The following is a 16,536-nucleotide window of genomic DNA, read 5'->3' on the forward strand; positions in this document are numbered from 1 at the left end:
TTACACAAGCTTAGTTGGAATTTCATCGAGATCGAGAGGGAAGCAAGAGAGACCGAACATGCTTATGGACATTTACACTTGTGTTGATACCACAAATCGTCTCGGTCTTTTTAAATTCATGATCTTTTGTTTTAGCGACCAAGAAAAGGCTTTTTGCTCCCGGCTACTGAAAACTCAGAATCGGGGTTAAGACCTTCTCTAGGACATGCCGGAAAGCAGTCATTACATTCGCCAGCGCATCCACCCGCGGATGCCACAACATTTGGATTGCATTTGCAAATTGCAATATATTGGGGTCAACATCGATATGACTTGACTCATCAAGGCGCTCATCATCCATCTAACCTTCAAATTTTGTACCTTTTAGAAACAAAATGTATGAGATTATGAAATGAGAATCATATCATCTATTAGGAAATGCCAATTTATCATCTATTGGTCTAACAAAAGTTACAAAATCAATAGAATTACAATGAAACTCGATCACAGTATGTAAAAAAAAATGTAAAGAATACTCCCCTAGTCCCCCTTGACATTTTCTCTGCTCATTACGTAAAAAACCCTGGACACATTGTACTTGTATGAATAAGACATACTGTTGTGTATAGTCATTTTTACCTTGCCAACATGTAATCAATTATTTTACAATTTTAATACCATACCACTAATCTGTCCATCCACATAACATGAAGGCTTCACTATCCCTCTTTTTTTTCTCCCAGCACAAGTGCCTTTATAATGGCATCGTTGATTCCATCAGCATAAGGGAACAAGTGCCCTGAACCTGCTAATTCGTGGTACTGAATCCATGAAAGCTTTTCTGCAATATACCGTTGCAGACTAATAGGTACAAACAAATCTTCATCCCCATGCCACAGGTGGACTGTACCTTCACCGCAAGTAAATGGATCTTCAAGGTCCATAGGATCAAACTGCCAGCTTCCGAAACCAACATTCAGGTCACGATGAAGTGACTCGAATTCACCTTGCTGCGTTATTGGTGCCTGGGGATGCAATAATTAAAATACGAGTTAGCAAGAGTGTCATGAAAGGGGCGGCTTCATGCTAATCCTACACTCTCTAATAGTTCATATATAACATGAAATTCCAGTATCCTACTAAAGCAGGCAGTAGACACATTCTAAACTTGGCATTTCTTCGACTAAGTAGATGTAGAGCATAAAAACTGAAAGGTTTCAAGGAAGACACCAACCATGTCTACCCTAGGAATTTTGGAAAGGATCTCTCTGTCTTGCGTAGAAAGAATAGCACTGGATTTGGCTGCAACACTTGAAGCAGGAAACCATTTCTGAGTGTTCCACCAGTATGTGAGGAATGGGGCGTAGTGAGACACTCGAAGAGTCCATTGGTCTTGTAGAAGTTGCTTTTCATACGCTTCTTTCGACAAATTGGCAGGAAATCCGGGCCACCAGTAATTGATAACTGGGGCGACTAGTGCTGCTCCTGCTAACCTGCAAGTACTCCAAGGAGACAATTTTAAACTATATGGACACCCTTAAGCGGAAACTATTAGTAGGAGCAGATCAGTTCATCAATCTAATGTAACTTTACCTACTGACTTACTTGGCTAATGCACAGAAAACATACAAATGTGAATTTCGTGATATTTAAGAAACGTCAAAACTACTTTCCACTAGAATTTAACAAGCTTACAGTGTGCTATGTGACTACGTCACTGGGTACTTGGTGCATTATTATGTCCTCATCACATCAAATGCACTGTTGTGCATAAAACCTTACAAAATAACCACAGACTAGATTACGATATGAATTTGGTAGAAACATACCGGTGAGGGATGTATTTTAGGCAGCCCCAGGTCGCCTGACCTCCCATAGAAAATCCAAGTACATAGAATTTAGATCCTAGACCTAACTGATCAGCAAGCTCTTCTACATCCAATGCAATACCCTTCTCTGTCCGTTTTGGATTTGGCTCACTCTCTCCATACCCAGGTCTGTCAAATGACACCATATATATCCCCAGTTCTTCAGCAAGTTCCTGTGATCCCCCACAACTATAGAATCAACTACGCAAAGATCTAAAAGCAATAATAAATGAAGAACTTGAAAGAATAAAAGAAATCAGAAAAGTACTTGAGATAGGCGTATTGTAGTAAGTCTGTATGAACCGAATCCATGAATGAAAACAATCTTATATTTGGCTTCATCTCTAGGAACCCCATGTTCTTTGTAGGCCAAATGCCTTCCATCACTGAGTTTGACTCTAGGTGCAGTAACTGGTGGGCCATCTGAAGTGCCACAAATCTTTGGAGGTGGAGGTTGAATTGCTTGATAAGCAAATGCCACAAACCCCATTAAAATAACTACTGATACCGTAGTAAACATTCCTGAAGATGTGCAACATTCCCACTTAAATCAGTAACTTATTCGAGAAAGACAATATGCAGTCTAGTAACTCCAAGAAAGAAGTTAATTGGTTCTATGAATGGCAGAAAGCTATAATCAAGCAATATCATTTCATCAAAATTGTCCAATACTTATACCTGAAGTCATTAATTTGCCATAAATTTACTCAATAAATTCAGATACAATGACAACAACTTAATGAACTACACTAATTAGAAAGTTAAAATCAACCTAGAAATGAAACTATATGTAGTTGCTAGTAGATACATTACAGCTTCATGAACAAATTGGAAAGGAGAAAATAAAGAAAAGCTCACCAAATGGAAGTTTAAAACCACTGTTCTGTTTTGATTTTCGTGTATGAGCCCTAGCTGATGCTGCAGATATTTTCCCTGCCATTTTGACAGCCTCACGCTCCTGCTCCTTGGATAAGAATTCAGCAGAAACAGCAAGAAAAATATAATTCTCAAGGCGATGACGATGAGTTTTAGAGAGATCTGAGATTTCGTACTTTTTCTTGAATACAACTACTTTTTCTTATAACACCCCGTCCCCCTTCAACTTTTGGGGCTGACTGGTGATGGTTAAACTGACATTTCAAAATTTTATCTCCAAGGTCAAAAGTAACAGGAAAGGAGCTATTCACCCGAAAACCCATCGCCCACTTTTTCCCATCATTTTTTCTTAGATCAGATTTACGCCCAACATCTAAAGCATAATGTCGAGAGGTCATTAGAAAAATAAAATAAGACACTAGCCTTTTGTATCGAGAATTCGAATGCCAACGAAATGCTTTCATTGCAAAAACGGATACGATACAATGTTTTATAGCGAGTGTTTGCGTCTGTGTGAATGTGAGTGTTTTGAAGGTATTAAAAGCGCGAACCGGAGCGTGACTCGTTTGTTTGTTTTTTTAAAGTTATTCGTAAGTTAAAGTGTGAAGCGGCGATTCATGGTTGGCGGTGAATCGTAAAATATAAAATTTGATATATTATAAATAGGTATAAAAATTTATATAAATATAAAATATAGTCAAAGATTATCCTAAATAACCATGTAGAACAGTGGTTGAGCATTCACATACCACACATGAGGTGGTAGGGTTTGAACCATTATATTTTAATTTTTATAACATTATTTCTTGAAGTTTGACCATTTTGCGCTTCTGACTTTGGCCAAAATCATTGACTACACGCTTCACAGTTAGAACGCTTCATGTGTACGCTTCAGAGCGTTTCTGAGAAAAATTGAAGCGAAGCGTGAAGCGTACGCTTTTAAGAACCATACTTTTGAGAGTGTAGGTGATAGAGATTGCGAGTGTGTTCCAGGAGCACGTGAGAGTTAGAAGAGAGTCTGAGCCTGAGAGTTTAGAGTTTAGAGTCGAGTATATATACTCTGTCTCTCAGTTGTAACAATTCATCTTCTTCTATTAGTTAACTGATTATGAATCATCTGGGATGTAGATTTTTAATGAATCTAGTATGGTATCAATCCTGAAAATTTCAGTTCTCAAGGGTATCGATTCTCTTTCGTTGATTAAACTTTTCTTTAATTAAACTTCTTTTGATGTTGTTCTTCATCAAATCTCCGTTGATCGGAAATTCACGAAGTTTGATTGGAGTTGTGGTTACTAATGGTTCTTGATGTGAAGTTTGATTTGGACATGATGCTTCACTGCTACGTCTTCAAACAGAATTAAGCATAATTCTCAGATTTGGAATTTGGTTTAAATCACTTGAGCTCTTAGGCGATTTAGGTTTCCAATTCGTTTTATTGGAACTTGATTCTTCTATCTCAACTGCTTAAATCGAATCAAAGTTGGTAATCTCGAAACTTATCTTTTGCTTACTTCAAATTTGATTTTACGTATCCGATTTTTTTTTTCACTACCTCGACAAGATCCAATTTCATCTTCAACCGACGATTTTCGTCATAATTAGCTTGTTTTTACATCTAATTTCTAAATCAAGATCTGATGTTCTTGTTCCCTGATGTCGATTGAGTCTGAGCTTGTTCTAGTCAGCTACACCAAGGTCTAATTTAGATGAAAACTTAAAGTTGTTCCACTAAATTGGATTCAACAGAAGGTTGAGAGTTTGTGGGTGAAAATGATGTTGCACATAGTGCTTAACAACTTATTCTTTATACTTCCAATCTCAATTCTTATTTCAAGGCAGTCCTCACTGCGATGTTGAGTATCTTGCGCCTTTAATGATGTTTCTGAGTTTGGACATCGAATTGGAGTTGGTGTGTGTACTAGATCAGAGATTGGAGTTCTCTTTGTTGAGTCTACATTAAATTCCGAATGTAGCTTGGTGTCTTTATCTTTTACTATCATGTTTGTTATTTTGAATGAATAATATAAGTTCCAGCTGAGATTATGTTGTGACTACATCAATAGAATAAGTGGAAAGATTGGATAAGTGACTCTTAGTTCTTGATGTTGGCAAGAGGTATTGAGTATTTCAGCTATAAAGTTCTATGGTTGTGCTGGTTGTTATAGTATACACCTTCGAATTTTTTGGTTTTTCCAAATTGTTACAACAGTTTGTGGTAAAGGTGTTCCATATTGCTGAAACAATTTGGATAACCTTCCGAAGTGGAATTTTTTTAATTGTGTTGAGGGTAATTACATGGAATATCAGCAGGGATGCTCACTATTGGTTCTCTTTCACTCAACAACATTTGGAGGAAGGTTTTAAAGAGAAGGAACCAATGCAGAGAATTATGGTGGTCTTTGAGGATTATAAATAAGTATTTAATGGCAAACTGCCTTTGAAGAAATACAAGAGAAAAATGTGCATTATGTAGGAGGATTGTTGGTGAAAAGGGTGATTCTGATTCAAACAAAACCAGTGCAGAGAAGCGAAGATGTTCCTACATGGATACCATCCCCTCCTGACAAAGTTAAGATCTATGTGGACGCGGCTTTTTCTAGTGGAACTGGAGCTGTACTGCAGCGGCAAGGAATTTTCAACACTCCTTTAAAGGAGGAACTACCATTGGCCATCATCTATCAAGCCCGTTGGAAGCTGAGACTAGGGCCGTGTTACTGTGACTTGAATTGGGTTTGAAGATAAGTCAGGATGACCTTATCATTAAGAGTGACTCTCAAATAATCGTCAGAATTCTCAAAAATGAAACTTCTTCCTTTCCTTAGAAATTAAGAAGCATGATTTTTCAGATCAGAGATTTACAAAAGCAGTGTACGGATGTGGAATTCTCTTTCGTGAAGAAAGATGCGAACTATATGGCGCACAATCTTGCTAGCTTTGCATTTACCAACCAGAAGTTTGACTGGTGGTTCGAAAACCCTCCTTCCAGTATTGCCAATCTCTTTGAGTGAGACTTTGTTCTATTTTTTCTTTTTGCTTTTTCTGTTTTTTTCTCCCTCATTCAACGATAAGTTGGAGGGAAACAACAATGCTCTTGTGCAGAAACTACATCCCTCATTCAACGATATATTGTACCGCATAGCTCTATGGTAATAGAAATTAAGATTGAAATGGCTTTCATATTATTCGTTTTTCTTTTTTAGCTATGCGTTGTCTCCAAATTTTCCAACGAAATTAGAATTTAGAACAGTTACATAGGAGCACAAGCCAAGAATGTACAGAAAAAAACAAAAGAATTCTTTCAACTTTTCCTCCTTTCTGTAGCTTTAGCCATGTACAATAAAAACTCTATAAATTAATATTGTTGGGACCACCAGAATTTATTAATTAAGCGAGATATTAATTAACCGATAAATCAATAATTATTAATTTATATATTGATTAATATCTTATTAACTTATAGAGAAATTTATTATAAGTATTTAGAAAATAATTATTTTCTAAATACTGTAGAATATTAAAATTTTCAAGCACCCTTCAATCTCCCACGTTGCTTTATTGTAAGTCGATCAACATATATTACAAGTTTAGATAATTTGGATTAACATTTAGACAGTGAAATCACTCAAGACTTGCAAAATTTGATCGAAAAGCTGGGTTATACCAATTCAATGAATGTCAAGATGTCCTGAATATCCGGAGAAAAACGAAGTTACTCAACTATTGACTGGTGAAGAAATAATTGAGAGCGTTACGAGAACTGATAAAAATGGGAAAGAAGATGATGAAAGTTCTACAATAGACCCCCCTTCACGAAACGAGATTATTAAAGCGGCAATCACATTAAATAATTTCTTGATGAGTTATGAGAAAACAACACAAAAAATTCTTACGATGATTTGAAAAATTAGAGATGAAATTCAATGTAATATTGATTTTAAAAATAAATAGAAGACAGTCGAATCATTTTCCAAACCATTAATGTATTGAATATATAATGAATTATTAATTTATATTTCATATGGTGCCTACATACATAGGTAATCAATAGTTTATTATTTAATAATTTTAACGAATTGTTAATTGGGCGCCTTGTTCCCAACTCGGGACCTGCTAAAAATATTATTTAAGAGAGTTTATTAAATAATCGAGTATTAATTAATGGAGTTTCTACTGTATAAAAAACATGCTACCTAATTGTAAAGAGATGATGTTATGTGCAGTCATTTTGTCTCACACGCATGTACTTGATTAGTTTACAACTTGGAAACAATACCACCAAAATGTACCCTTGAATAACAAGAAGAATTCGCTTAATCCATGTCTTCTCTCCTAATACAAGTGCCTTGGCTCTATTTCTTTTCTCCAAGTACAAGTGACTTTATGATGGCATCATTCATACCGGCAGCATAAGGGAACAAGTGTCCTCCACCTGTTAATTCATGATAGTGAACCCATGGGAGCTTTCCTACGATATATCGTTGCAAACTAACAGGTACAAATAAATCTTCATCTCCATGCCACAGGTGGACTGTACCTTCACTGTCAGTAAATGGATTTTCAAGATCCATAGGATCAAACTCCCATCTTCCGAAACCAACAGTCAAGTCGCGATGAAGTGATTCGAATTCACCTTGCTGCCTTACCGGTGTCTGAGGATGCAAGAACAAGTAGGGTCACTATCAGCCTTCATAGTTCATACCAATGCCACACAATAAAAAGAAATTCCAAGAGACTATGAAAATAATACAGATTCTAAGTGCAACATTTGTCATTGTTTCAACTCATAGTCAGGGGTTAGGAATTCAAGCAAATTAAAAGGTAAGAATTGGTACATACCCTATCTACCGAAGGAATCATAGGAAGGAGCTCTTTGTCTTGAGCACAGAGAATAGCAGGGTCCCTGAATGCAACACTTGAAGCAGGAAACCATTTCTGAGTGTTCCACCAATAGGTGAGGAATGGGGCATAGTGAGCCACTCGAAGAGTCCATTGGTCTTGCAGAAGTTGCATTTTGTATGCTTCCTTTGATAAATTGCCAGGAAACCCAGGCCACCAGTAATTGATAGCTGGAGCGACTAGTGTTGCTCCTGCTAACCTGCAAGTATTCCAGGGTTCTCACTTGAGAGAGATTCAAACTAGACCCGGCACCACTGTCGGATAACATACAGATGTTGTGACAGCAGAACAATTCCAATCACACTTTTTCCTTACTACTTGCTTCAGTTTGCAGAAAGCAGACTTTCAATTGGTCATTCCATGAATCTGACTAACATCAATATTACTTATTTTTATCAATTGTGAGTTATTATAATGTGCTTTTTCTGTTCACAGACTATACACTTTTTACTACTCAGTTCAACTACACTATTCGGCAGTCTGCAAACCAGGCTTAATAAAAATAATATTCAAGTTGAAACTATACCGATGAGGGATGTACTTGAGGCATCCCCAAGTACCCTGACCTCCCATAGAATATCCAAGTACATGGAATTTGTTCCCTAGACCCAACTGATCAGCGAGCTCTTCTACATCTAATGCAATACCCTTCTCAGTTCGTTTTGGATTTGGATCACTTTCTCCATACCCAGGTCTGTCAAATGTCACCATATATATCTGTAGCTCCTTTGCAAGTTCCTGTAATCACCTTACGACTATAAATTCAACTAAACAAATCTATAAAGGCATAAATGAAATACTGGAAAACAGAAATTGAAAAAGTACTTGAGACAGAGGTATGTTCGTAAGCCTGTATGAATCGAATCCATGGATGTAAATTATCTTATATTTGGCTTCATCTTTGGGAACCCCATGTTCTTTGTAGGCTAAATGTCTTCCATCACTGAGTTTAACTCTAGGTGCTGTAACCGGTGGTCCATCTGAAGATCCACAAATCTTTGGTGCTGGAGGTTGAATTGCTTGATAAGCAAATGCCACAAACCCCATTAAGAAAACTAGTGATATCGTCTTAAAGATACCTGAAGAGAGTATTAATTGCCCATTAAAAATCAATCAATTATGGTTGAAAAATTAGAATCAGGTACAAATGTAATCAATAGTAATCATGGTTGCTAGATGATTTGATTGAACAAAGAAATTCATTAAACTTTAAATGGAACCAAGAACTCACCAAATGGAATTTTAAAACCACTGTTCTGTTTGGATTTTCTTGTATGAGCCCTAGCTGATGCTGCAGAAATTTTTCCTGCCATTTCTACACCCTACCACTCCTACTCCTTTGTGTACCAAATATAGGAAAAAAACACGCTTAAACAAGAACCAAACTCACTGAATTGCCGAAAGGAAGTGAAGAAACCCTCTGGCGATGAGTTTTATGATTTGGGGTTTCGGCACCTTTTTGTTTGGTAAAGACAACTACTCATAATTAGGTTCTAGCTTTTGCATAGGTGTAAACTGTAAAGACAACAAACCTCAAAATTTGTTTTATTACTGAACAATTTTCATTCAGATATTTTCAGTCACAACGTCTGGTAGGAATACTAAACAGAAAATACGAATAACAGCGTAATGAGTCTAGTGACTAATAATAACTACGAGCAAGCACTATGGTTTATATAGTTAGTTTTTCTTGGCCACAATCTAGCAATTGGCAACCAATGTGGTAGCAAATTAGCTAGACTGTGGCCACAATCTAGCAATTGGCTTACCACAACTACACATTTGTAGGCTGCTCATAGGGCCGGCCCTGAGATTTGGTTACCCTATAGTGGTGGTAAAATTGTTGCCCCGTCGATCCTGTGCTCGATGCCGTCCTTGTTACACCCAACTGATGGGTTTCTACTAAGTGGATTCAACCCAATATCCTATAATTTGTGTTACGCTTATAAGTGGGGTTTGGCATATCTAACAGTGAAGAAATATTGTTGTCTCGATTGTGTACGTGAAAGGGATATATGCATCCATCCCACAGCTGTTAAAGCTAACTTACCAATCACATTGTAGTTGGCAGTCCCATTAAAGTGGAAAGTTATTGCATTATGCCGCTCAGCCCATGTGTGTATGGGTAGAAATTCCGAATTAGGTCGAATAAACTTGAAAACTCATCTATTATAGTATGGGAGTTCCTTTACATATCCCAGCAAACACTAACGGTACCCCTAACAGTTAGTTATGTTAGTTATAATTTGGCTAACATGAAAAATGTTGAATCATTATAATTTTTTGATATTGACACCCCTTGTATAACCGTACAAAAAAGCTTCAGAAAAATGAAATTCGGTATAAAAGAATCATCTTCGGTATGATTCGAACTACATGGAGCTTCTGTTTGAGATCTGAATGGCTCGACCTATCATTCCATTTATAAAATCAATTGCGATCTACTTCTGAAAATTCTTCATAAGGCCTGGATTTCCAATAACGTTTGCATTCTTCATCACCTCATCATCGTGAGTGTACGCTTCTTGAAGCAATTCAAAGTTCGACAAGAAAGTCCATCAACATCCTAAACTCACAACCGTACACTTCTCAATACATAGAGAATAATACCCTAGATTACCAATGAAAAACAACGAACCCATGCTAAAACATAGATGCTAGCGTTGTCATCACTATTACTACTAACCAAGCACATCTTCTGATTCAACCAATTAACACTTTTTTTGTCAAACAAACTAAACCAAAAGATATAAACCCTAAATACCAACGAAACTCATGTCCAATAAATAAATTTCCAATTTCTGCCTAGAAGCCACTTCTTTTACATAGACAACATTAAAAAACATACAAGAAAACTCCCAATATCAATACCCAACAGATGAACAAAACCAATATTTTCGGAAAACCAATGCATAAAATCCCAATATTTCTCATATTCACTACAAAAACATTGAAACAAAAACTCTGTCAGTGTCTAATCAAACCTCCTCAATCAACAAAACAAACAACTAAAAATAACAAAAAGAAAGTGATGAAGACAAGATTAAACATAAGACTATAAGAAATCAATAAGTTATGGGGCACCATTTAATGTCAAAAAAGGTTCAAATAAGAGCTCAAGCTACCGTTAGAGGTTCTTCGACCCAGATCTAGAATTTGAGGAGATTAGAGAAGAGAAATAACTCCGTAGTCTCATCATTTTCAAAGAAAATTGGCTTGGGTTTTTGTTTATCTTGGGGGTATGCCATTTTTGAAGATTGACGGGGTAGGTAGATAAATGTTAGGGGTAAGCAGATAAAGGGGTATCGTTAGTGTTTCTGGGGACATATAGAGGAACTCCCTATAATATCATCACCTGCACTTGGTTGTTCTTGGACGTGTGTAAACTACTATACAAAGAAGGATGATGAATATATGAACCTATTTTGGGATTTTTTTAATTACAAGGCAGGCTGATATAAATAATGATTGTTTTCAGGGATTGCCACCTTACATCGTAGCAAATGTTTTTTTTTCCTTACGTAAGAGGTTAAAATTTTATTGAAAAGTAAAAAAGAAGTATAGATTGATGACGCCTAAGAAGATCGCAGTGAAGGCAAAGCCTCCAAAAACAACAAAAAAACAATACTTCTCCAGCAACAGGCTTAGGGAAAGCAAACAAGAAGAACAAACAAGAAAAACCGGACTTTAAACACAACAATTACCAGTTTTTCTTCATCAGAGACCTACAACCTCTACCCAGATTTTCCTCATCCTTATAGATTCTAGGATTACCATCCCAATGAAGCTTGTAAAGTTCCCGCCCTTTCTTCTTGATCATCAATATTTCCTTTTATCTCTTATATGTGAAATCTGTTTTTCGAAGTAGAAATGCCAATATGCATATCTTTTCTTTTATTTGTTGGAATACTATCTGAAGTAGCCTTTCCTACGGATTTAGAAGGCTTCCACTGATACTCCACTGGAAGATCTAAAAAAATCTTACCGTTAATTAAAAGAGGTATGCTGGTTGTATAGGAGAAATTTAGCTTAATTTCTATACATACTTTAGCATAAGCGAATCTATCTTGATTTATCGTACATTCATCAGCAAATAAATGATTCCCAAAAAATATATTGCAGTCCCACATATGGAGTGGTGCCCTATAAATCATAACCCAAATTGGTACATATTTTATCATTGAAATTGAGTTCCAGTGGAGTCCAGGGTCTCAAAGTAAAAAGTTTGCCGGTAATGTAAACAAAAACAATATGAAGCACTAATTTTTTATCTTACTCATCCTTGAATTCAAAAATGAAAGCAATATAAATATATATACTATTGTAAAGCTTGATAGTTACCTCTTTCTTAATTTTTTTAGAGATTACTCACTGCAACTTTCAATGCCTCAAGTGAAAGTAGTTTCTCCACAAAGAAACCTACTACACTTTGTTTTCACAACTCTGCATACCGACTGTAAGCTTTTCTGTTTGAGCATCCACTTGAAGTTTCCCGTTTACTTCAGACGGAAGAGTAAACTTCATAAGAATGGAAGAAAAAATTCTAGGTTCTGGGAATATCCATCTCCATCCTTGAGTATTTCTGCTTCATATGGCTCCCTGCATAAAGAAGTTAGTTTTTTTTCCCCTCCTTCCTATTATAGCTAAGGTTATTACTTGCCTCAATTGCTCTGTTCTGATAAGAGAATGCATTTTTCTCCATAATAGTATTCTTTTCGACTTTATCACGAAGAATAATCTCTGGGTTGATATGATTTTTTGTTAGAGCATTGCTCGATTGAACCCACCAGGCGTTGGTATGTCAAGTTTGGTTGTCATATTTTAGTATCAAAACTCAATTAGAGTCGCTTGATTAAGATTACTAGAGACAACTTCATTTAGGTTAGACTGGAAAATCTAGGAATGTTGAGACATACAAGTATTACTCTGAAAACCTGAAGAACGTGAAGACGTAACGACTACAACGAAGACATCATTCTTCCATTTGAGGTTAGTACTAATGACTTGGTGTTTCCATTCTTATTGTTTCTTTCAAGTCGGTTAAGATTGAAAACATAACATGCGAGGTTATATATACGACACTATAGTATTAGACTTGGTCATATTAGTATAATGAAAGTGTCAAGGAAGTATATTGAATTACGAAGTATAACGTTTATCATTTGAACTTCGTAAATACGACATCGACATAATCTGTGTAACTTTTTATTTGATTGTGTATTGGATATATGTGTGATTTCATCCTAGGAAACTACGTTTTATTACATTGGTTTAAGGACGTAGATATACGAACTTGTTTCGTAATCGAAATGAAACCAATAAGGTATTTTCGTACGATTTTCTATGAAGATCTATTGGATGACCAATTCGAACCTAAGGAGGTAATTCAGATAGAACCACTCTTAACTTATGTTGAGAGTCAAGGTAGAACCGATCCCAACTTATCTTGGGATACTTGGTAGAACCGATCCTAGCTTTTATTGGGAGTCAAGGCAGAACCGATCCCTACCTATGTTGCGCTTAGGGTGCCAATTTTTTCCAACAATTAGTATCAGAGCCATCGACGGGCTGGTGTGACTGAACCTGTAATTGAATGATAGTTTAATTTTCGGGTGAAGAAATATGTTTTTTGAAGATAATGTTTCAACTTGTATTGCACAAAGATGTATTTATGGTGTGACTTAAAAATCAGAGGTTCAACTTGGTAGAAGTGTATGTTCTTTGTTTGGTTTTATGATGTGGTATGGGATATAAAATAAGGGTGAGTGAGGTGGAATCCATATATACTTCTCGAGTGGTGTTACTAATCTTGCACTATAAATAATGGGGTACAAAGTATGAAGAAAGGATGGGGTCGTGAGGTCTCATGTAGAAGCAGATCCAGCAATGCTTCGAAGTGATGCACGAGATGTTATAGATTTATGTTCTTAAGTCTATGTTAACGTATTTTATGGATTGCATGTAATATATAAAAAATGTGCCGGATTTCAGAAGCACGTCCCACAATAATATGGGCATTCACGTGGTATGTATTATGAGCGAATATGTTGGGTGTGATAATGGTAAAAACTATGTCAGATTAGTGACGGCTTGGGAACCGCTCAAAGGATTAAGCATTTTAATCACTGTGGAGATATCTGATGATTAGTTTCAGATACACGGTAACCATGACATGTGCTAGAGTATGATATTGAAGCTAATTATTTCTTTCGGGGTTAAAGTTCAATATGTTGTTATCGTACTGGTTAGGTGGATCTATCAGTGATTCTTCTTAATGGTTCTCTTTTTGATCGATGGTGGAGTCTGTGTAAGGATTCATTGGTGATGGTTGAAGATTTTGATGGTGTTTGTGAACGTGGCCAGTTTCAAGTATTGTTCAAAAGAAGATGGTTTGAAGACTTTTATCAACATCATGGTATTTTGGTCGAAGAGATGGTTCTATGAAGATGGAAGCTCGGATGTGAGCTTCAAAAGTAATTTTACGGGTATATAGAGATGGTGAACAACTCTGGTGAAAGATGGAGGTGATTTCTTGTGATCGTCTCATGCTTGATAGCATGATCCGGAGCGAAGATTGTTAAGAAAACCTTTGGGTTTTGGTCCCTTTCCATATTGAGGTGGGTTTCCTAATCTAGGTTTAAGAGAGTTTAGAAAAGAGTTTACGTGGTGATTAAGTTAGGAAAACTTGTTCCTAGATTTAATTTTTCTTAAGGGACAAGTTTATGCTCTCTATATATATGACAGGTATTGTATGTTTGTATATATCCAACCTAAAAGAGTGGTAAAACCTTGTACTTAGATCTTTGTTGGGAGGATCGAGTGTTACCGTGAAGGTTAATATCGGCGTAGGAGAAAAACTTGTAGAGAGAGGATTTTGATGTTCTAGTGTTTAGGGTTTAGGGCTTCTCCCTAAACTAAGTTTCTAGTGTTTCCATGTTTCTCCTTTGTTACTAGCAGCTTTAAAGAATGTGTAGAAGAGAAGATACGAGGCTGGTTTGAAGAATGGTTTAGAGAGTTGATTTCCATGGTGTCTCCAATGGTGTTCTCGGGTATGTCCTGTTAACCCTTTGCTTGTCTAGGGTTTTCCAAAAGAGCATGTAATGGGGTTTATTTATAATGAAATATTTTCTGATGGTGTTGGCTGTGGATGCATCCTGTAAAGGTGAACCACATATATCTTGTGTTGTGACTGTGTGCTTGTTTATTTCCTATCTTCTCTTATCATTTCATCCTTGCTTTCTTCAAAGCACCAATTTCCCATTGTGATCCTATGTTCCGCTGCGCTCAGGGTGCCGATTTTCCCTACAATATCAGCTGGCTCTATGTTGGTTTTGTAGTAAACTATCGTCGTCTGATCGCATAGCTTAGAAATTTAATCCCCCGGTGGTCTGTTGGGTTCTTTGGAGGAAACAAAATAAACATACATTCGAAGAATGATATCTTTGTAAAATATACTTGGATTTGGTTTTGGAAGCTCATACTTTTTTCCTTTTCTGGGCTGGCACAACTGGATGTAGACTACATATTAATTTTCCTATACATTTTTGGTTTGGGATTCCACTTTCTTGTAATTAGTTTTATTAGCTTTTTTGTTTTCTTTTGAATTCAAGTTAAGCTTACTCTCCAAGCCTCGAGATTCGACTTGGATATTAGCAGCGCCGTCATCTTGTTCTCAAGGACGTAAAAGAGAAAGGGACGTAATTTTCTCACTTTTTTGGTAAGTAATATTCACAGGGTCATATCCGTAGAGCCATAGTTATACAACTTTTTTAGAACTCATGGGACTAATTCCGGCAGCATCAGGTAAAACTTGAATTTATTCATTGATTATCAAAATATTCTTCAGAATTGATGATAATGTAATTAATTGGTTACTGATTTCACAAAACTAGCAAAAAGATTCAATAAACTTCTACTTATATTACCCACTACATGTATAATATTAAACTTCACATCGACATATTTTTTCTCCGAAGAACAAGCATATCTCCGTCATCCATTTCATCAAACTCATTTTGAGCACTGCCCAAAATCTCCACTATCACCAGACAAGTTCATATTGAAATCAGCTTCATTGTTAGCTGATTTTTAACCCGCACTTTGCGAATATAATAAACAATTTTCGTCTTCATATCCATCATAGAGACTCGAATTTAACAACATTATATCTCATTCCTTTTCTTCTTTTTTCATGGTAATTAACCTTCTATCACATTGATTTTCTAAATAACAGGATACAAATCTACCATTAAATACGAACAAACATAAGATTCAAAAAGTGGAATCAATAAGACCTCGTTATCCCAAGATTTCAACAAAAGAGAAGGTTAATAAGTCAACCACTACATCTTTTTATAGTCTCTACAATTGTTCTTCCAAAGGAAAAATGAAAATTCACAAATGGAAAAAATCTACCATCAGTTGTTGGAACCATTGTGACTACCAGAATAGACATTAGATTTCATATTTGCAGTGGTGGGAGGAAGTGAACGGCGGTGAGCCTGTGTATATGAATAACAAAACAGAATAGGTCAACTATTGTTCTTTCTTTTTCACAAGTAGCTACTTTTTGGTCCTTTTTGAAAAAGCGGGGGTACAACAACCACACCGAATATTTCGATTAGCAATCTGTATGGACTAACTCCAATATACTTTCAAGAGAATCAACTAGACTCAATCTTAATAGCGTATATCAAAGAGTTATATCTTTCCTTCTTGATTCAATTCTTACTCAAGCTAATAGAAATCTGCGAGTCTAATTGAATACAAGAGGAATCACTTGAATGGTACCAAAGACCAATGTTCAAATGTCAATCAATTTCAATCAACAAACAAAGGTCGGATTTCCCAATTAATTGATTCAAACGCACAACCTGTGATATTTTAATTATAAAGATAAACAATATAATGCGGA

The 16,536-nt window shown here is 36.2% G+C and overlaps 2 protein-coding genes across 2 annotated transcripts; both read right to left on the minus strand.

Moving 5' to 3' along the window:
• Window positions 1-394: 394 nt before the first annotated feature.
• Window positions 395-2,989, minus strand: LOC113307546. The gene is made up of 5 exons (XM_026555982.1): window positions 2,706-2,989; window positions 2,116-2,369; window positions 1,809-2,020; window positions 1,214-1,472; window positions 395-1,004 (listed from the first exon to the last, which is right to left on the minus strand). The coding sequence occupies exons 1-5, from the start codon at window positions 2,785-2,787 to the stop codon at window positions 699-701; spliced, it is 1,113 nt and encodes a 370-aa protein (XP_026411767.1). The 5' UTR covers window positions 2,788-2,989; the 3' UTR covers window positions 395-698.
• A 3,817-nt stretch (window positions 2,990-6,806) lies between these two features.
• On the minus strand, window positions 6,807-9,187 carry LOC113308159. The gene is made up of 5 exons (XM_026556639.1): window positions 8,854-9,187; window positions 8,448-8,701; window positions 8,149-8,360; window positions 7,563-7,821; window positions 6,807-7,375 (listed from the first exon to the last, which is right to left on the minus strand). The coding sequence occupies exons 1-5, from the start codon at window positions 8,933-8,935 to the stop codon at window positions 7,076-7,078; spliced, it is 1,107 nt and encodes a 368-aa protein (XP_026412424.1). The 5' UTR covers window positions 8,936-9,187; the 3' UTR covers window positions 6,807-7,075.
• Between the last annotated feature and the right edge of the window lie 7,349 nt (window positions 9,188-16,536).

This window comes from Papaver somniferum, chromosome 9 (assembly GCF_003573695.1).
Source record: "Papaver somniferum cultivar HN1 chromosome 9, ASM357369v1, whole genome shotgun sequence".
NCBI lineage: Eukaryota > Viridiplantae > Streptophyta > Magnoliopsida > Ranunculales > Papaveraceae > Papaver > Papaver somniferum.